The sequence below is a fragment of the Haemaphysalis longicornis genome, unplaced genomic scaffold, assembly GCF_048455015.1.
Source record: "Haemaphysalis longicornis isolate Haplotype H1 unplaced genomic scaffold, Haemaphysalis longicornis Haplotype H1 scaffold_10, whole genome shotgun sequence".
NCBI lineage: Eukaryota > Metazoa > Arthropoda > Arachnida > Ixodida > Ixodidae > Haemaphysalis > Haemaphysalis longicornis.
This window is the reverse complement of record NW_027526204.1, coordinates 136,964,119-136,983,124: the sequence shown is the minus strand read 5'-3', so window position 1 is coordinate 136,983,124 and position 19,006 is coordinate 136,964,119. Positions and strand designations below refer to the sequence as shown.

The 19,006-nt window shown below is 51.3% G+C and overlaps 1 protein-coding gene across 1 annotated transcript in view; it reads left to right on the top strand.

Annotated features, from left to right (window-relative positions):
* The window catches only part of LOC144159415 (uncharacterized), a 113,089-nt gene that overhangs the window by 23,764 nt on the left and 70,319 nt on the right, over positions 1-19,006 (top strand). Inside the window, exon 2 of the mRNA XM_077690888.1 lies at positions 5,548-5,640. Coding sequence (XP_077547014.1) covers positions 5,548-5,640 — 93 coding nt within the window. The remainder of the gene's footprint in view (positions 1-5,547; positions 5,641-19,006) is intronic.

Here is a 19,006-nt window from a genome sequence, read left to right as displayed (position 1 = left end):
TTTTTCTACCGACATCGCATTTCATTGACTATTGCAGTTCCATAATTTCTGCTGTATCAAAAGCATTGCTCTGCCCATCTTGTATTTCCTCCACATCAACAAAACTGTACAATCCTCTTTATTGCAGAGATTTGTCTTTTTGGCACTATTCAATTGTTTCGTTGACCTCCCTCTTGGTTAGAATCAGCATTCTGTATTTGTTTAACCGGAAGTTCACTGAAGCCATGTGTGTTCGATTTAACAGCTAGAAATAGAATGAAATTTAAGAAACGTGCAACAAGCTCAACATTCAACAGCAGTGCAATTAGGTGTTCCGCTATTCACGTTACTAGCACAAAATAACAAAAAGGCAATTACTTAAGGACGAAGACGCACGTTTGCTGGATTCACCGCCATAATATACGAATGTGCCGCACGTGCAGTCCACTGCGATTCGAAGGTTATCGCGGGAAAGCTACTCTTTCAAATGAAGCAGAGAGTACACCAGCTTTAGCAATACTTCCCTGCCAGTTCCGTTATCTTCGGCATAGATAAAAGGCAACCAAGTCTGTGCTTGATAACAACGAATGTAAAGCTTGAAACCCAAACGGTGGCAAGTCAGTCGTTCGGGCTATTGTTGTAGCACGGAACAGCCAACAAGGGAGATAAGAGTGCGAAATCTTTATTTTCATGGTTCCGAACGAAACCGTAGGCCGGTGGCACGCTTGGCCGCTCGATGCTGGCGCGATAACCTTGAAATCGTGCTCCACTGTACTTCATAGCTGATAAGGAAACGCATTAATCCCTTTCGCCTTGTCTACAAATTTCCCCCTCCCATCTTTTGGTCGACCGCCGCCCCCCCCCCCCCCCCCCCACCCGAAAAAAATTCCTGGCTACGCCCCTGGCAACAGAGGACAGATAGCTGAATCGGGTATCACTTGCACAAAGGTCATGTTTTTGGTTGGAAGAACACGTGGCGATTTCGCTCCACAGCTTATCAAACCTATAGTTTTCTGGGGGGGAAAAGCTAAAAAGGCTCTTGTTTCTTTTCCTGTTTTTTTTTTGTTGTTGTTGTTGTTGTCTGGCCTTGACATCACGGCACGATACTTTACCGCTGGCTGCAGAACGAACGCCGTTTCGTATACACGGTTTGTTAGTCTCTGCTATAGGCCGTCGGCGTAGTTTCGTTTTTTTTTTTGGCAAAGAATATTTAGCTATCGGTCGCTATCATGAATTTTTTTCGCACAATATACAGTGCCCTCGCGATACGTGATAGCCAAATCAGCTCTGTTAGGCTCATATTTTTTGTCCGCCTGCGTAAATGCGTAAAAAAATTGGCGCATCTCGCACTAGTGGTGCAAGCTGGAGAAACAGCGAAGCTGGCGGCCGACCTAGCTTCTTTTGGTTTTGCTAACTTTTGGTAAGTTTTGGTAGGTTTCGCTAGGCTTTGCTCAATAATTTCAAGGCGCAAGAAAAACGCGGACGATAGAAAAGAACGAACAAGACAAACGAAGCGCTTCATTTGTCTTGTTCGTTTTATTCTGGTGTCCGCGTTTTTTTTTTTTTTCGCCTGAAAACTTTTGATCATGTTGTACCAACTGTGTCACATCAAGCTGTTGCTATGCTTTGCTAGGTTTTCTTCGGTTTTGCCGTACTCTTGCTAGGATAGGCTAAGTGCTGAGGGGTGAGGCCAAATGTAGCAGGTTTTTACAAGGACTTTCCGGTCGCGCCCGCACAGCGACAGCGGATCCGAAGGGGGAAGAAGCTGGGTCGACCACAAACTCCGCTGTTTATGCAGCTTTGCCCCCATTAGTGCAAGCTGCACTTTTTTTTTTTTTTTTGCATTCTAGTCGTCCAAGAAAGAATAAGCGGTGCGGAAACGCATATGGCCATTGTGCTCACACCCCAGCAAGTGCGAAAGCAGGCTTCACTGTTATAATACCCTACCTGCGGTGGTGCACCCTTTACAGGCGGCGCAGTTCATTTTTCTTTGTATTTTCTTTTGCTAACGCCACTGGACCAAGCTCAAGCCCAAACAGCTCCACTGCTAAAAGCGCCAGCGAGAACTCAAATTAGTTCCGCCTTCCCAAGTTGAGAGCCCTCTCTGCGCAAGCGTGGGCAACACCCAATTCCCGCAGACTCATGCTCGGATAACGCACTGGAGTCACGCGGAAGAGCTCGCATTCGCGCGTGCCTGCAACAGTCCGAAGGACACGTGATTTGCGTCTGGCTCGCCAGCAGCGGAAAGTCGTATGGTCGAAATCAACCCGCAACTCAAGAACTGAGCTCGCAGTGTGCCACGAGGGCTGACTTTCTCTTGGGAGCTATTTGCACTTAGCAGTTGCCCCGAGCCCTCGAAAGAGCTCTCGTCAGCTGCGTGTGTGTAAGCGGTGCGAACAGCGCGAGGGCATCCGCCAGCACTCCATAGCGCACGCAGGTACGGGAAGCTCACGACCCCGCCGGCTGTTTGCGGAACGCCTCCGGCACGGGCTACGCAACAGCCTTGCCGAAACGTGCCTAGGCGACGCGATCTCGCCGCGAGTGTGTATGCACTTGTCGCTCGCGCGGAAAGGACTTGCGCTATCAGCGAGGCCGGCGTCAGCGCGTTGCCGTCGCTTTTTCCACCGAGCGTTCGGCGGCCAACAGATTGCAGGTAGTAAAACCCAACGAAGCCTGCTCGCGGTGTCTCCGCCAAGCTTCTTGAATAAACGCACTGGGTGTCCACAGTACGATTGACTGAAGATTTTCTGCTATTCTTACTCGATGAAATAAAGATGTGGTGAATATTTGCTCGCACTGTAATTAAGGGCTTTCATGCTAACCCGCGAAACCTACCCCCGTCGCGCTCATGTTTGGTACTGCGGAGAGTTAAGCGTTCTCGGGATGTAAGATTAAGAGCGGGCTTCATATTTAGGGTCTAACGTGCCTCGGCTACGCGTCGTGGCGTAGCGGGGGGCAACCGATCGATCTACACTACCCAGGGTAAATTACGTCGTCCTAAATCGCAAGGTTTCTGCTCTAATTTGCCCCCTTAGGAAATGACGACCGAGGTCCCGAAATGAAACTTCAGACCTGGTGCATTGCAGCACTGTCGAGTTAAAATTATGCCTGGTATGATTCCCGGTGAGTGGCTGTAGGCCAGAAATCATTCCCACGAGAAACTCACGAATTTCTGCTAAAATTCAGGGGGAACCCGCCGCGGTGGGTCAGTGGCTAAAGCGTTGTGCTGCTGAGTCCAAGGACGCTGGTTCGATTCCCGGCCGCTGAGGCCGCTCTGCTGATAGAGACGAAGAGCGAAAACGCTCGTGTGTACGAGATGTCGGCGCGCGTTAAAGATCCCCAGGTGGTCAAAATTAATGCGGAGCTCTCCACTACGCCGCGCCTCACCGTCTGTGTAGTGTCGACGCGTTAAACCCCCGTAATCAATCAAAACTTCAGTCGTACCTTGAGGTCCAAGCCGAGGCGTATCTGCATCATCCTGCTAAATACGAATGGAGCAAGCGGATCCGTCAACTCTCGCGGCGGCCGAACTTTCCGCCCCTGCCTTCATCACACAGGCAAAGACAGATCTAAATTTCAGTAGGAGCGCTTCAGATGGAAGAGGAACCAATGTTCGTACAGAGGGAGGCACGCCGAGAGTTTCGGGGGCTCGTAGTACTACGTAATCTTCATTAAAAAAGCCGCTTAAGTGCGCCAGAAGTCCCCAATTACGAGGAGAGACGAAAGCAGGGGCGTAGATGAGGCAAGCCCAAGCTGAGAGGTGTTGTCGCGACCTGCGCACGTACCAGCAGAAATGTCGGCGAAGTACGTGCGACGCCGCCTGCGTCTGGCAGCCTTTTATTCGCCCCTCGGCTGAGTCGTCCGTTTATTCGGGAAACGCTGAGCCTCGCACGCGTAATGGCACGCGCAACGACGCTGGGCGGGGAATCTGCGCTGAGCTGATGCGGCGTACACACGCGGACGGCTAGAAGAAGCTCATTATGTGTGCGCGCTTCTGCCGAGCTACGCACATTGGAGTAATGTCAGCGCGGGAGCAAAGAATGCGAATGGCAGACGTCACACCGAAAAGCTTCGCAACGTCTCTCTTGGGTGTTTCATCGCTCGTGCCACAATAGCGAGGTCTAATTAGGCGAGCCTTGCGATTATCTAGCTTTGCATTTTGCGTGTTGTGCACTCATTTAGATAAATCGAGGCGAAATCTCACGCACGCACGCGCACACACGCCCCCCCCCCCCCCCTCCCTCCCTCCCCGCACGCACAAAAATACTGTTTTGCAATGTGGGCACTTTGCGACCTGCCTCAGGGAAAGATTTGTACTGACGAACTGATTTCGCTTCCTCCACCGTACCTCCCCCTTTTCCTCCCAACTTTTTCTTCCCTCCCGTTCCTCCTCTCCCCTGCCTTCCCTCCGATTTATCCACCATTCTATGTTTAAAGGCCAAATTGCCAGCTCAGGCGCTGCTTCCTTCACTGCGTTAGTAACGCGAGAGACCGGCGGACCGTCTCCACTGACCATATGTTGGTTGGTTGGTTGGACCCTTAAATCATGGCGCGTACCCACGCGGGGGATTGGCCAAGAAGCTTTAATGATTAGGCTGTAATCGTGTTTCTTCTAGAGAGATAAAAAGAGTAAAGTAAGAGAAAAAGATTGAGAGAAGAAAAAGAAATCTTTGAATATAACAGAATTGCCAGGAAAAAATCACGAATGAAGACATAGCTGTCTAGCAGGGCATCCGGCCTGCCGCCGCAGCAAAGGAGTGAAGGGTTTAATGACAGAACAGAATAGCAAACATCTAGGTAATGATAGAGCACGCTTCTGCACGAGGCAGGGGCCTCTACTTCCTCACTTCCCTTTTGCCTTGTAGCCGGAAATCAGCGGGGGGTGATCTTCAACAACTGCTTTGCACGAACGGTTAGAAACACCGTTAAATCGTGACGAAATCGTGAAGCATGGTTTACATTAAAAAAAAGAACTGTGGTTGATTCCTCTGTCATAGGAATCGGTCAAATACGAAAGTGAAATGTGCAGCGAAATCGGCAGCTGAGCATTATTTGCGGGTCGGCCGCTGTCTTCTGGGTGTGCTTGGTGATCAACGTCTTGCTGGCGGGTCGCTTCGGCAAAGGTGTACTGGCGTCATTTCCGTGAGTCGGGACGGATATGACACCAGTGAAATCGTGGGGTATCGAGACATAAAACACTTTCGTGTTAAAATATAAAACCCGAAAGCGAAAAACCCTAAGCATAACGCACGCTTTAGTACTAAAGGTTGCTTCCCCGCAAGAACACCCCATGGGCAGGGGGGCACCCTTTACAGGCCGCGTGCTTCGTTGTACAGGCTTCCGTGACGGATATGACGTCAGTGAAATCTTCGTGTATCCGCGAATAAAACACTTTCGTGTTAAAAAAAGACAACGCACGACCTGTAAAGCTTCACACAAGTTATTTCTACGCTATCACTGCTCTTCCTGAAAGCGTGTGTGGTGCCAGTAAGAAACCTGTAAGTGCCGCCCCGTGCGGGTACAGTGCCTAGCATGACGTTTTGCTACTTTTCTCCTCCTCAAACGCAGAGTGTCGTTCGGCAGCCTGAAGGGGTCCATGGTGGAGACCCTCGTCTACCAGGACCAAGGCCCCGCGCACGAGCTCGCCCCGCTTCTCAACGGGTGAGCCGATCGGCGCTGCTCTTGACTGGGCTGCTTGACTTATAGACGCGCGCACCGCTGTTGCGGCACATACTTGGGAGGGTAAGAAATAAATTCAAGGGACCCTGCAACACTTTCGATAAACGTGTTCACTCTTTGCCTCGCGTCTGGAAGCACTGCGAAGGCTACAGTTATCGCCGGCTACGAGCGGCACTGCGCGATTTGCTCGTCGCAGCAGATACGCCTTCCGTTTTTGCTTTGCTTTTGTGGCTTTCTTTTTAAAGCGGCTATCGAATGCGTTCATTTCTGCAAGTGAAGGGAAGCCGACCAATAGCCGCTACACCGCTGTAATGACGTAATTCCAACGGTCGAAGAACGACAAGACCTGGAACGAGACAAAACTCCTTGAGCAAGTTTCTAGGTTATCTTGTGGGCATAGAGCAGTAATTTTTTGACTGAGGTACTTCGCGACTTTCTAATCTAAGAACTAGACTTGTTGGTTGACTACACCCTGCAAGCATTTAACATTTAGAAATAAAGCTGAAAAAATGTGTTGTAGGGTCCTTTTAAAGGGGTTGGCGTATAGCTGACTCTCTTGGGAATGTCAATTCTCGAAACAGTTCAATTCAAGTGAACGTACTTTGTGAAGTAAAGTTCTCAACAGCACAGTACATAACATTCCAGCGGAAGTAAAATTTCTTGATTACTATAACCGCTGATAAAACTGCAGAGTGCATTTGCTCTAAACAGAGCTGTGTCTGTGGGAAGGAATGATTCTTCCAAGAGGGCTACCGACGCGTCTTCTTCATGGGACGTCAATAAACGGAAGGGGAATGATGCTGTAAAAATTGCTCCGTTCATGATAAGAAGTTCCCTTCACCTCCGTATACTCGGAAATCATTTGGTCTTTACGCAAAAAGTAACCTCCGTTATATTTTATAAAATGCACCAAGATTTTAGGTATTTTGTAGCCGCCTACACAGTCAGTCTTCGACAGGAGACCGATGTATTTCGGGCTCGCAGGGCTGTTTTTTGCTGTATGAAACAAACAGAACACAATGCCGCCGCAGTTTGTGGAAATTCAAATTGCTGACATCTAATGACAAGACGCCTAAAGTTGCAAGCCGAGATAAGACATTCCGAAACACGCCTTCATTGTCTTATCGGCTAGTGTATGCATTCTCCGCAACACGTTTTAAGCAATGCTGTCTCGTCCACTGCTGAATATCGAACAAGCAGTAATGGTTTGAGCAGCGCCTGCCGAAAAATACGTGATGGTTAAAAAAGAACGGAGTGGATCCACTCCCAGCAAAGCCGGTGTTTCTGCAGTCGATGGGCGGATCCGAGTGGCCCACTTTCATTCAGCTCGGACGAGTCGGCGTCCATAACGTGGGTGTACAACAATAGCAACGTCAAGGCGCTTGGCAACCCCCTCTTTCCTGACCAGACTCCGTACAACGACGGCGCTTCGTACATACAACCCCGGGACGGGTATTACGCAACAGATTCGAACCCTTCTTGTCACCTGTCGCCCCGAAGTTTCCTCGTCGGACACGAAAGGACGAAGAGTAATAGGCGGCACGAAATTCGTGACGCGGGAATAAGAAAACACCCACGAATCCGTGATCACTTCGTCGAGACAGAATGTCTTCTTTTTCTGTTGTTGTTGTTGCTTGAGTAGAGGGCGCGCAGCGGTCTGATTGCTGTCTGGCGTGTTCTGCACGACCGACTTGTCTGCGGAACTGCACGTTACGTCGGGCGATTTCAGGGTGGGGGTAAGAAGGGAAGAAAAAAAGAAAGGCCGTCGTGGGCGCAGCCTTTAACGCACCGCGTCCGTCCGTCGATAGACCGCGAGACGCGCCCGCCGATTTCCTCCTCGGGGGTGCCGTTGCTCTTCTGCTTTGTTTTCTTCAAGACGCCCGCTTTGTTGGCCTTGAGGAGGAAAACCGAGCAGAAACGAGAGTCAGGGAGGTGCACCTGTGTACTGCACGCACGCACGCACGATTGAAGGGGCATCATGTACACGCGGTGACGAGAGGTTGTGTAATTGTAATATTCTGGCAGCCAATCAGTCAGCCAGTCGATGAATCAACTAAGCGTTTGCTCGTCGATCTCCCCCTCTACTTGTGGCTGGAGGTGGCTACGTGGTATTTGCACTGGCATGCTGAAGGGATAAAAAAACAATACAAGTGGTAGCCCTTACAATTAAGGTATTCAGAAACAGATGAGGGGATAGGTAGTGGCTGAGCCGTTGCCGTAACGTTCTCGCCGCTGAGAGCGAAGTGGTGGGTTCGAGTCCCTATCGTGGCGATCCGACCCTGATGCGATACAATAGTATAGCGAAAGCTCTCCTACGCTACACCTTTCAAGGTCATTCATCGCGTCTCGGGTGTCCTTCAGCCGCCGGCGCGCAAGCTGTGCATTTCTTTCTTACCGCTTCGCTCGCTCGGAGCCTGGCTGCTGTGGTACCACGGGACTGTAGGCGAAGGTGAAACAGCTGCTTCGCCTGCGCTTGATCGCTCAGCGCCGGCTGGGCCGTCTGTGCTTGCGGTTCAGCGGAAGTGGAAGGATGAATCCAATCATCCGGCAGTTGTAGCTACACTGAAGGCTGAAAAATCTCGAGCAAAGGCAAACCTTCACAAAACACTGTGTGTCTAGCTTTGCGTTCACTTGTGATAACGAGGTTTAGAAGTGTTAAACCTAAGCAATTTTCGCATTATGAATTCTTATAGATTGGGCCCGAGAAGGACGCCGTCTGCGGCCCGTCACCCGCAGCTTCGTTCCCTCGTAGAGGAGAAGGCCGTGCGGAAACCAGATTGGTGCGCTGAGGAACACGTGAACAGGTCATATAACGGAACTGTTTCGTATACGATCGGCACACGGTAACCTTGCATGCGTGTTTCGACAAGCGATCCGCCGTGCAGCCCTTCTCTTCGGCCTGTGTTCCGCTTACTCGGGCGCACATCCCGACGTGCGCGACCCTGGCCGACCCTGTCGCGGTAGCGTGCGAGCCTCGGTCCGAGCTGCGTCGGGCGTCGCTTAATTAGAGAGTACGCGGGTGCGGCAGATGCTCCGTGGCGAATTCCGGCGAAGGATGTATGCGACGTGGTCGTGGCGCGCCGCCCCTGCCATGTTCCCGTCGTGCAGTTGGTACCCTTGCCGGGGTGCGCGCAGTCATGCGTGCCGCGTCTCCGTGTGCAGTCGGGCCACCCCCTGTGGTTGGGCGCGGGCATGCGTGTGTTTGTTGTGTCCCTTCGAACTCAAGGTGGACGCGGAAGCTGGCTAGCCCGCAGGCGAGACGACGCGAGAGCCGTTCCCCGGCGCGGCAGAGGGATTGGAAGACCACGCGGATCCGATGAATGTCGATATCATTTACTGCGCGGTCACTGTCAGATTCATCTGATGCGAGTGATTCTACTCGAAAATCGGTGTATATGGCGTTTCTTTTTTTCGCAGGTCAAGGCAAAGCTAGAGCTGTTTTTTGTTGTTTGTTTCTCGAACACGATACACAATCATGTTTCATATGAGTGTTAATGTCTAATTCTATTTAAGTGTCGAAAAAGGAGGAAAAGAGGCAACGCGAAAATATGCGCCGCCATTTCGGTGCTTAAAATTATTCAAGATATTCCAGGCTTTTCATGTGGAGACGACGGCGTTGCGGGTATCACGAGCCTTTATCAGCTATGCATAATTATCAACATCCACAAATTTCTGCCGCAATCGTGTCGCCATCAGCCTCGCGGTTCTGTGCAGACATGCATACGCCCATATACTCGCACGCGCAAACTCACAGGCGGAAAACTCTGAACTGTTCATAGCCCAACTGTCTACGGTGACAATCATTTTGAACTTGCAACTAGTTCTTAAAACTGCTTTAAACCTCCTTATTTTCCTCGTTGCCCACTGGCTCCCCCAGTGGTTAATGTTAGTTCGTGCGTAGCTCTCGCCTTCGCCCCGGCTGCCTGATCCGATCGGCACACGCACCAACACTGACACTACTTGGGCGGGGCAGACTTAATTAAACAGGCTCACGGTCAAAGGACAAAGGCGAATAACGCGCAGAATAGGGCACTCTCATTTGTCTATCTGCGGCTGCTTGAAGAGGGTTTTTCCAAGTGCGACGTCACGTTGCTTCGTCCCCTTGACAGCGAGCTTGTCATGGCGCTGACAAGGCCAATGGGGACCGTCTAATTGTTATGAGATGCGCAGCTGACGAAGCGGACGTTTCGTAATGAGCCCCTGCTCTGCTCTGATCCTGCCATCCTCCTAAAAGAAAACAAAAATTAGTTGGGAGGTCAAACACGCCAATGCGACGAGATATATTCCTGTTGTAGTGGAAGCTCTGTGACTGCACTTCGTCATTGTAGTAAGTGGCAAATATTTCACGTTCGTGAAATGAAATACCAAACGTTCTGGAGGCCCTGTTTGTGTTTTAGCACTCTCGTTTTGTTTTACTCGGTCGTGTTTAGTTCGCCGTTTTCAGCTTGCATCCTTCAAGCGAAAGGCTGGCGTCTCGCCTATCCCTTTCCGAATCGTATACATGTGACAGAAGCGCCATGTTTTATAATAAAAATCAATCAATCAATCAATCAATCAATCAATCAATCAATCAATCAATCAATCAATCAATCAATCAATCAATCAATCATAATGACCCGTCTGCCTTTTTTCTTTGCATATCCTCTCGGGGTCATCACGCATATCTAGTCGGTCATGCTTGTTACACACGTCAACTCCAGTGTCAAATGATGAGAGAAATTCTTCTAGGCTGTGGTTCCACCATTATTAAGGCTTGCCTCACCCTGCACATCGAAGCTGCAGCGTCGGCGCGCACAGGTCTACAGGCCAAGATGGAATGCGCGGTTCCTTAGCGGTTGCAGGAAATAGACGCGATAGCGATCGTGCACGCGTCACGATCGGTTTACCGCGCCAACACCGCAAGCCTAAGGGCGCCGCTTTATCTTGGCCCTATAAACGAGCTGCTCCTCTGTCTTACAGCAGCGTGTAAACCTACTTCGCAGTGTGGTAGCCCATCGGCGTTAAGCTGTTCCCCCACACGCTGGCGCGACGATATCGTTCGAGGAGGCAGAGGAACTGGCGCCGTTAAGAATCCCACGCTGCTGCCGGGCACAGATGGTTCCTCCTCGTGGCCTAGTTTGGGAGACTACGCCGCGCGCGTGGATCCGCGGTGTCCGTAAAATATACGGGCGCTAGCTGATACGGCCACGCGACGACAGCCGTATCTCCGCTAATTGCGGAACCCGAGCCGTACGATTGCCGCATTGCTCGGACAGCGATGCTTGCGCAGTAATCGCGCAAGATGCGAGGCTGCATGCCATTGTGGGCTAGAGAGGCGGAAAAGGAATTGAGGCCAATGGGATGCGACGATATATGCTGAATTCAGGAAGACGCCCCGTACAATGGGCGCTGTTGATTAATAATCATTTGGTGCACTAGAGGGCGAGAAATTTGCGGAAACTCCGTCCCAGGTGGGGAATGTGGGATAAATTCTTAAGCTTATCTGCTATACACCGAGAAAAGTCAACTCCACTACTATACAAACATGCATTGCTCCAAATATATTCTTACAGCCAGTGTTAGCAGTCTAACAGGGCATCCGTAAAACTCCAAGTGTCCATAGAAAGCGCTATACACCGAACGTTTTTAAAGCTGGCTGCACTGCCATACACAAAGACATTGCTGGGAAGGTGTTTTTAGGAGGCGATATAAGGTGTGTGACATTAAAGAGGGAAGGCGCTAGGGGCTTCTGTCAAGGATCTCCGTAAGGCACCATGCGTGTCCTTATGATGTGCTATGCACTGAGCTTCTTCACAGTCGGCGTCACTCCCATACACAGACGCATTGCTGGGAAAACAGTTCAAGTAAAAATATATACTGTCTCGAATGAGACTTGGACGTGTATGTCCCAGGAGGAGGCGCGCGAGCACTGCGAAGGCGGGAAAATTGAATTGCATTGAACAAACCTTTGTTCAGTTCATCAAGAAAGGAGTGAAGCAGGGAGGAGCGTGTGGGGTGGCAGCAAATAGAGGAGAAGGGCGCCACAGCCCCTGTGACGAATCACTGCTCTGCACTTCCGGCAGATTTCACGCTGAGTGGAACTGCTTTAAATACTTTCGGTATGCGGCCACAGTGTGGCACATCCGGTGTTACGGACGGACAGACGGGTTTCCCCATTGAGTACACGTATAAATGCTTCCGCACTAAAAACGAGTCTGCCACGGGGCACTCGCAAGAGCGGCTCCGCCGACATGGTCCGCGTGACCCCCAAACAAAAGAAAAGAATGAAGGAAGCTCACAGTAAACGCGTATGAGCTGAAGGTAGCGAAGCTGTACGCAACCTTCACAACCATCACGAATGTTTAAGTCCATGATTGCAGCCGATTTGCTTCATCTTCGCTGTTGAAACGACATTTCCTCCATCATTGTTGCTATAAGTGTGCGCTTCTTTCAATTTTTGGAAGTGATAATTATTGGACGTCGCCTTGGAGGACCGTACGCTAGGACGTTTCTTTCTCGTCTCGAGAAAGTGTTGCCGCGATTACGGCGAACGCTGGAGATTTTTTGGCCAATCTTGGCCAATTTCTCTAAGTGGGTATGCTTAATTGGCTTGACAAATGTGCGCAGGGGACGCTGGGTGGTCGCCGCGAGGCCCGCGCTCACATGCGCGCGCTCTGCAATTTCTTGCTATTTTTAACTGCGGACACGGAAAATAACGATTTGCTAAACAGCTTCGCTGTTTAATTAAAAAAAAAAAAAAAAAACGAAGCTCTCTCAACCCGATCCTTTCTACCGCAGACGGCCGCATTTGGGGCCGACTTCAAACCAACACGTATTACAATCGCCTCCATCTCCACCACATCTCTCCTACTAACTGATTGATTGATTGATTGTGGTGTTTAACGCGCCAACGCAACGCAGGCGATGAGGCGCGCCGTAGTGGAGGGCTCCGGTTTAATTTTGACCACCTGGAGGTCTTTAACATGCGCCGAACTCTCCTACTAACTACCCACTTAACTGCCCCCAATGCGATGAGCCTAACACCACAGAGCTCATCTCGTCTGGACGTGCCCCACCAACCTTCTACCACCCAGGTCCCCTACCCTTGAGTAGTGGGAGTGCGCGTTGCAGAGCTGCCAGCTCGAAGGCCCTGATCTCTCGGGCGAGGAAGGCAGCCGTGGCACGCGGCCTACCGGACTAGGATGGCCACCCACCGCTCCTAACTCTTTTTCTCCCCTAACCCGTCCCTGTTGTTTCAATAAACGTTTTCTCTCTCTTTCTCTCAAACCACCACAACAGCCGCGCAGCTGGTATCCAGTTGATGAGACCCACAGCACTACCGCTACTAACTACGACAAACAGCTTACTACTGCCCGCCTCGATTGGCGTTGATAAGCACATTCTTGGTTGATTGTAGGGTTTAACGCGCCGACGCAACGCAGGCGATGAGGCGCGCCGTAGTGGAGGGCTCCGGATTAATTTTGACCACCTGGGGATCTTTATCGTGCGCCGAAATCTCGTACACACGGGCGTTTTTGCTTTTCGCCTCCATCATAAGCACATTCTGCTCTGCCAAGTCTGTGTAAGCATAACCAAGGTGGCCTAATATTTTATTACATGTTTTATGAGCGGCTGAATCCCTGTTACGCACGACAACCACTCTCCCGCACGTGCTTACCGCTCTCGCCTACTAAGCACGTGCAACGAGGTCATGCGTCAAGTCGCTGATTGAGGCACGAAAAGCGACACGAGCTGCTAGAGGGAACCCACGCCTTGTTATCTACGCAGTGTTCGCACAGACGCTGCGCGACATACTTGGAGTTATTGGCCACTCTCCGCCGCGACCATGACACGCATTCCTGGCGCCAGTGTCGCCCGAATACGCGGATTCCTGCAAGCATGCCGGGGCGAGCGCGCGTGGATCCGCCGCCGCGATTTGGACCGCCCGCGTGGCGTATAGCGTAGGGGCCGACGACGATCCAACGAGACAAGAGGTCGTAGGTGCCAAAGCGGCCGACTGCGAATAACTTCTGCCGCGGCTAAAATATGATCCTCCGGCGGGGTGTAACGAATGCCATAATTCTCTTCCTCCTGGGCCGCTCTCTCTTCCGCCTTGGCGAGTCGCGCTTCCGTAATGTCGGTGATCAGAGATGCCGGCTGAACCTGCAGTGCCAGCTCGCCTCGGTGGACTCGGCTAACGCCTTCTAAATGAGGAAGCTCATGGTGCCTTCGCGTAGTGCGGGAAGTTAGTCTTTTTCCGTTGTGCTTCAATGGCCTAGGTGAAGGAAGAAACCGTGAATGAATTGATACCGAAATGAGCCACGTTCTTAAGTTAGAGAACACAGACGGCAGAGTGGCATGCTTCGTCTAGGTTGGAAGGAGGGAACTGGCATTCCGGTGCGGCGGGTTCTTGCAAGCTGTGAGCTCCCTTGGACGAAAGAACGCATCCGTGTGGCCATGTGCGACCATCTGGGTGCTCCTGGTCTAAGTTCCGCTCGGTTGGGAAGCGCGCGCGTTCGAGTTTGTGTGTCCTGCTCCCGTTCTGCTTTCGGCCCTTGGCGCTGTTTGGGCGCTACAGCTCGCTTCCACCGACCAACCACTTCCTTCCTCTCGTGTTTGTTTTCGCTTCCCGTCTCGTTGCCGTTCCTACTTCGCCTCGCCGAAAGCGGTCTGCGCACTTTACTGGCGCGTGGCTCGTTCGGGGTACTCCAGAAAGCGAGCCTTACCAATCTTCGCCGTGGCCGATTTACGGTGGACGCCACTACCCCTTCTTGGCCGGGCACACCACTTAGCGCGATCCGAACCGCAAAAGGCGCAGCGTGTCACGCATCGATCGCAAAAAACCAGTGCTTCAGTGCAGTGCCTCCGAACAACGCCCCTACGTAATAAGGCCTGAGCGTCATTTATTCACACTTTACGCTAATGGCTACCCGAGGAGGACTGCTCTGTCGTCATTCTTTAAACCTGAACAACTGGATCTTGCGATTTAGCCACTTTTAGTATGATTGATGATGATGAACTTGCTTTGAGACAACTAGCGTGACTTTTTCTCTCGTGTCTCCCGGCATTGTTACCAGGGTGGCGTTGTGGGTCGGCAGCTTGTGGCGGGGGACGGGCGGATAACTGGTGCGCCCAAGCAGCAGCCCAGCAGCGGCAGCGGGCGGAGAAGAAACTAGCGCAACCAGCAGCGAGTGCCGGTCCGGGAGCGATCTATATTCAGAGCGGGGCTCATCCCACCGGCGCCGCCGGCCTGAGCGAGCCAAGGCACGAACGCGAGCGTGCATGCCGAAGAAGTAGCAAACGCCGCCGCCTCCCCGCGTCGAAGAGACGACGACCACGCGCCTTTTCCTTCGCTGGCACGATACCAGCCAGTCTGCGCGCCGATCCGTTAGCGATGCACGCACGCAGGGCCTCGACTTGGCTCTTTTCTTCTTCACCTCCCCACACGACATCAATTTGGTCGAACCCTTGGGGGCTCACGAAGTTGCAGAGGCTTCTGGGGAGATAACTTCAAGCTGGGTGTCGATTTCAAAAACTAAGAGAAAGGAAGAAGGCAAAAGTGGCGAGGAGAGGATATGAGAAAGCTACGCGGTTTGGTTAACCGAATGCGGCCGCATCAGTATTCATGCCCACTGGCAAGCAGTCTAGGTGCTATCGCCTTCGGTTAGGTATATACGATAGTGGACTCCTTCCACCAAAGGAGCTCCGAGTCAAGAATGGGAACTCCATCGCTCTTGCCTGCGGAGCGATGGCAGAAGTTCTGTACACTAAGGCTAAAGATAGGTTCCCGCTGCGGATTATTCCTCGTGTACTCCTCTGGGTTTCGAAACGCACGCACTGATCAATGCGGGCCACTCGGAGAAAAATAAAATGCAAAGTCGCGTAAATGCGAGAAAGGAGACCCTGTGTGGTTCCTCCTTGGGCGACTGTATAGTTGCGTCGCGGTAGTGAAGCAACGACAGATAGCATCGTTCCCAAAAAGTCGTGCTGCTTCTACACTCACACGCCTTGGCCAGCGCTCCGCTGGGTGCCTTTATTCTAAGCGCGGCTTCGAAGTGGGCCAGGGGACTGGCTCGCTTGCAGGGAAGGAGGGTTTCTTAATTGTGCCTGGTGGCGAGGAATAACTGATGCCTGCGTGCGCACCTTTGAAATATCGATGCACGTACACGCGTCATCTTCGCCATCCGCGCACTGTGTTTGGCTGGCGCGATGCCAGTAATAAAGGTGTCCCATTATGCAGGTACGCTCCGAGTCGAGGTGATTAGCGTGAATGCGATGTAAGAACGCGGATACCTGAGGCGTTAGGGCGGCTCACTAATGAACGGCAAAAAGCAGGAGTGCACTTGTAGACACCAGCATTTCCCAGTATAAAATGCGAGCCCTGAAATGTACGGTGCGCCTATGATCGTCCTGATGTTTTGCTCCATCTCTGCCCAACCACAGAGAGAGAGAGAGAGAGAGAGAGAGAGAGAGAGAGAGAGAGAGAGAGAGAGAGAGAGAGAGAGAGAGAGAGAGAGAGAGAGAGAGAGAGAGAGAGAGAGAGAGAGAGAGAGAGAGAGAGAGAGAGAGAGAGAGAGAGAGAGAGAGAGAGAGGCTCTTTAATGGGAACTGGTGAGGTCAGCCTTGCTACGCCAGATGGGGGGTGCCTACAATGATGAGTGGTGAATCTTAGACATTGGTGGTACAGCAGGAAGATAAAGAAGAAACGTTAAAAACGATAAACAAGGAAATGCTGCTAGCAAATCCCGGAATAAAAAAATACATTTTAAAACAAAATCGTTAATGTAAAGCACAAGGACGCGGGTTCGATTCCCGGCCGTGGCGGCCGCTTTTCTGGTGGAGGCGAAAAGCAAAAACGCCCGTCTGTACGAAATTGCGGCGCGCGATGAAGATCCCTAGGTGGCCAAAATTAATCCGGAGCCCTCCATTACGGCGCGCCTCGTCGCCTGCGTTGCGTCGGCGCGCTAAACCCTACAATCAATTAATGGAAACTCTAAATCAAACAGCGCCCTTATCAAATCGCATGCAAATTCCACTGTGGAGAACACACGTTCGTTTTTTTTAATGATACAATGGAATTTTCTCAATCAGCCTGGCGTAATAAGGGTGAACGTAATTGCTCTCTACAATGCCTAATATGTGAGAATACGTGCATAAACGAGTGTCACTATAGAAGGAAGTCTGTTACACATTGCCACCAAGGATATTTGTATCCAAGTTTGCGCATGACCTATATCATTTCAAGTACACCATTGCGAAAGATCGCTAGCTGGTGGCTAATTTTTTTAAGTGTGAATGCACTTTATAAGCGACCCCAAACCATCCACCGCCGGCGGCGGCGGCGGCGGCGGCGTCCGCAGTGCTCCTCTATATTTAAAAAAGAAACAGCATCCGGCGCCAGGTTTCGATCCGAGGACTTTGCGGCCGCAGCGCGACGCTCTACCGACCAAGCCACGGACGCGACGCTGATATCAGTGTTAGTCAGGACGCGCCTTATATCTTTAACGCATTCAAACTACGTCGTCAGCGGCGTGCGTTGGCGACTCAGCGGCGTTATAGCGGCTTGATAACTGCGTGGTGTACACGTGATACTACAAACCCGATGGAAGAGATGGAAGAGAAGGCGGCGAGGCGGTGGGCTGCGGGGGCCGAGCGCAAGCGCCGCAAGCGGGCCGACAACCGTGCATTCGCACTTTCACATTCTCCCCCTCGGGGAAATGCGGGGGAATTTTTTTGTTGTTGTTGTAGAAGAGTGCTCGTTTATCTCGTCTGAGTGAAGATTTTTTGTTGAATGCATTTATTAATATCATTGTTGCTTTATCAGTTTAGGTGTTTGCGGCTGTTAAGATGAAGTCACGGCGGTAGTGCGCAACACAGCTCTCGGACGCACGAGGTCAAACAAAAAAAAATTATACCGTGATGGCTAGTCGCCTTTACCACTGTGCTGTGTGTGTTTGCACATTTCTGTCATTTTATTGAAGGAGATGAATATGCGCTCTGTTACGGAGCAGTTACATGCATGTCGTCGTAATTTTAAAAAGCGCGCTTCTGTTTTTTATCCATGCTATTGTTTCGTACGTCAGCGTTTTGTAAACGCCTGCTCTGGGCAGCGAACGGAATAAACGAAGTATTAGACTTATTTATTGTATTGTGCTTGCATATATTTTCTATTCCACATTTACAATTAGGGTCTTTATCAGTTAAACACATCTGTAATTATTAAGCGCGAATGTGGAGCTTGTATATACGTACGTTAGGGTTCACGTAACCAATCTGCAGCTCGATAGTTACGTATGCCTTGGTACCCGCCGCGGTGACTTAGTGGCTAAGTCGTTCTGCTGCTGAGCCCAAAGACTCGGGTTCGATTCCCGGTCGTGGCGGCCGCTTTTCTGATGGAGGCGAAAAGCAAAAACGCCCGAGTGTCGATATTTCGGCGCACGTTAAAGATCTCCAGGTGGTCAAAATTAATCCGGAGCTCTCCACTATACGGCGCGCCCCATCGCCTGTGAAGTGTCGGCGCGCTAAACCCCATAATCAATCAATCAACGTATGCCTTGGTGTTCCACTCCCGTCTTCAGTACCGAGCAGTGTAATTTGTTTATAGGCACCCTCAGCTGCCCATCGGTTGGAAGAATTTGTTCAGCATTGCAAAGGTGCCGTCAAAACCCAATGTGTGTTCAACACTCCAGCTATCTCTCTCCGCGGCATGCACACTGTTCGCAAGCGACAAGAGCGATCATGCCTGCAGAATTGTTTTCCTGTGCCTGGCACAGCAACAGCACTTCGTTTGTTATAGATAACTTGTTTACCCTGCGCGGCGTTCAAACATGCATCGGCAGTTTTTGTGTGCGCGTGTAACAGCAGTTGCTCGACTGTCGAACGTTGCTTTCCGTTTGCTCATTTCTTTATTGGCGAACCGCATACCAGAATGCCAAAAGGGGGGCAGAAAAGTTGAAAAGCCGCGTGGAAGGAATACGAGCCACATGTCACTCCTCTCAAGTTGAAATTGATTGATTGATTGAAGGGTTTAACGCGCCGACGCAACGCAGGCGATGAGGCGCGCCGGAGTGGAGGGCTCCGGATTAATTTTGACCACCTGGGGATCTTTATCGTGCGCCGAAATCTCGTACACACGGGCGTTTTTGCTTTTCGCCTCCATCAGAAAAGCGGCCGCCGCGGCCGGGAATCGAACCCGCGACCTCGTGCTCAGCAGCGCAACGCCTTAGCCACTGAGCCACCGCGGCGGGTAAGTTGAAATTGAGGCTTAACCATGCCGGCTGGATAACAGCGTCATTGCGCGGATGCTGAACGGCACGTCCTATACCGCGCTTGCAAGCCGCTGGGCGTCGACTATGATAGCCCTTTTAGC